The sequence below is a fragment of the Propithecus coquereli genome, unplaced genomic scaffold, assembly GCF_000956105.1.
Source record: "Propithecus coquereli isolate 6110/MARCELLA unplaced genomic scaffold, Pcoq_1.0 Scaffold409, whole genome shotgun sequence".
Classification (NCBI taxonomy): Eukaryota; Metazoa; Chordata; class Mammalia; order Primates; family Indriidae; genus Propithecus; species Propithecus coquereli.
This window is the reverse complement of record NW_012149830.1, coordinates 1,871,312-1,873,282: the sequence shown is the minus strand read 5'-3', so window position 1 is coordinate 1,873,282 and position 1,971 is coordinate 1,871,312. Positions and strand designations below refer to the sequence as shown.

The 1,971-nt window shown below is 45.5% G+C and overlaps 1 protein-coding gene across 1 annotated transcript; it reads left to right on the top strand.

Moving 5' to 3' along the window:
- Positions 1–3: 3 nt before the first annotated feature.
- LOC105817340 (olfactory receptor 1D5-like) lies at positions 4–873 on the top strand (the record flags this gene model as incomplete). The annotated part of the gene is made up of 1 exon (XM_012653003.1): positions 4–873. A coding segment is annotated over one exon (870 nt), but the record flags the coding sequence as incomplete, so codon positions are not given.
- Between the last annotated feature and the right edge of the window lie 1,098 nt (positions 874–1,971).

The following is a 1,971-nucleotide window of genomic DNA, read 5'->3' as shown; positions in this document are numbered from 1 at the left end:
CGAATACTGTTTTGGATGTTCCTGTCCATGTACCTGGTCACCGTGGTGGGAAATGTGCTCATCGTCCTGGCCATCAGCTCTGACTCCCACCTGCACACTCCCATGTACTTCTTCCTGGCCAACCTCTCCTTTACTGACCTCTTCTTCGTCACCAACACAATCCCCAAGATGCTGGTGAACCTTCAATCCCAAAACAAAGCCATCTCCTACGCAGGGTGTCTGACACAGCTGCACTTCCTGATCTCCTTGGTTACCTTAGACAACCTCATCCTGGCCATGATGGCATATGACCGCTATGTGGCCATCTGCCGCCCCCTCCACTATGTCTCAGCCATGAGCCCTGGGCTTTGTATCTTTCTCATCACTTTGTGTTGGGTGCTCTCTGCCCTTTATGGCCTCCTCCTCACCCTTCTCATGACCAGGGTGATCTTCTGTAAGTCCCGAAAGATCCACTACATCTTCTGTGAGATGTACGTCCTGCTGAGGCTGGCATGTTCCAACACCTACATCATTCACACAGTGCTGGTTGCCACAGGCTGCTTCATCTTCCTCACCCCCTTAGGGTTCGTGATCATGTCTTATGTCCGCATTGTCAGAGCCATCCTCCGAATACCCTCAGCCTCTAAGAAATACAAAGCTTTTTCTACCTGTGCTTCCCACTTGGGTGTGGTCTCCCTCTTCTATGGGACACTGGGCATGGTATACCTGCAGCCCCTGCACACCTACTCCATGAAGGACTCAGTAGCCACAGTGATGTATGCCGTGGTGACCCCCATGATGAACCCTTTCATCTACAGCCTGAGGAACAAGGACATGCATGGGGCTCTGGGTAGACTCCTAGGAAGACCATTTCAGAGGTTGAAATTAGGGTAATTTGGAAAGGGGGCATTGAAGTGGAGACTGGGAATATCCTTCACCATATTTAAGGCATTATCCTGTGGGGTATACAACAGTGATGAGGGCACAGCTCCAGCTCAGAATGAGCATATGTATTTGCAGTAGAGAAAAGACATATGTGTAACCCAGTGTCCCCCAGACCTCACCAGCTTTGGCAATAAATAAGGTCACACTACTATCAGAATTTTGCAGGGTTATTTAAACTTGCTTGATCATAGGACAACATTCTTAGCCTCATCCAGATATACCCAGTGATAGCCTAAGGGGGCCTCTCATATTCTCTACCACACATTCACTTACATTCCAGAGCTCTAGCTTTTCTAAGCAGCCTGCCACTTTCAAGCTATTTGAAGAAGACCGTGTGCACTATCCCTACCATAGGTGCCCTGGGTGAGGCTGCCCCTTTCCCTGTGCTCTGCCAGGCACAACAGACTGCTTCAATGCTCATCCACAGTCCCTCTGGACACAGCATTGTGATTCATGTAGAAACAGCAAGAAGATGCCTCTCTTTTGCTCTGGGTTGATTTTTATCCTTTGGGCCTCAAAGCCATAGTCTTCTGCCTTTTTCCTGAATTCCCTCTCTCTGTAGGAAATCAGACCTTGTCTATGGGAAGCCCATCTTATCCCTTATTTCTGTGGTTCCTCACCTCCCATCTTTTTGCAACCACTCCTTCCACCCATCAAAACAAAACTCTCAAACATATCAACACGTGTTTATAAATAGGAGTGACAGTATAGGCAGTAGAGAGGGAATATTCTGGAACAAATGAACAATTTAATGATCTCAGGGAATATAGAAGAAAGGAGATAAAGAAATTAGGAGTAGAACTCAATGAAATATAAAGCAAAAGCATAATGGAGAGAATCAAAAAAGCCAAAGATTGGTTCTTTTAAAAAAATGAAGTAGAAAAACATGGGATATTGATCAAGAAAAGAAGGGAGAAGACACAAGTAAACACAAGAGTGGAGAAAAGAGGGGTGAAACCAAAGATAACATCAATACTAGAATGATTAAGAGAGAATATTATCAATATCTACATGTCAAAAATTTTGAACATTTGGACAATATGAATG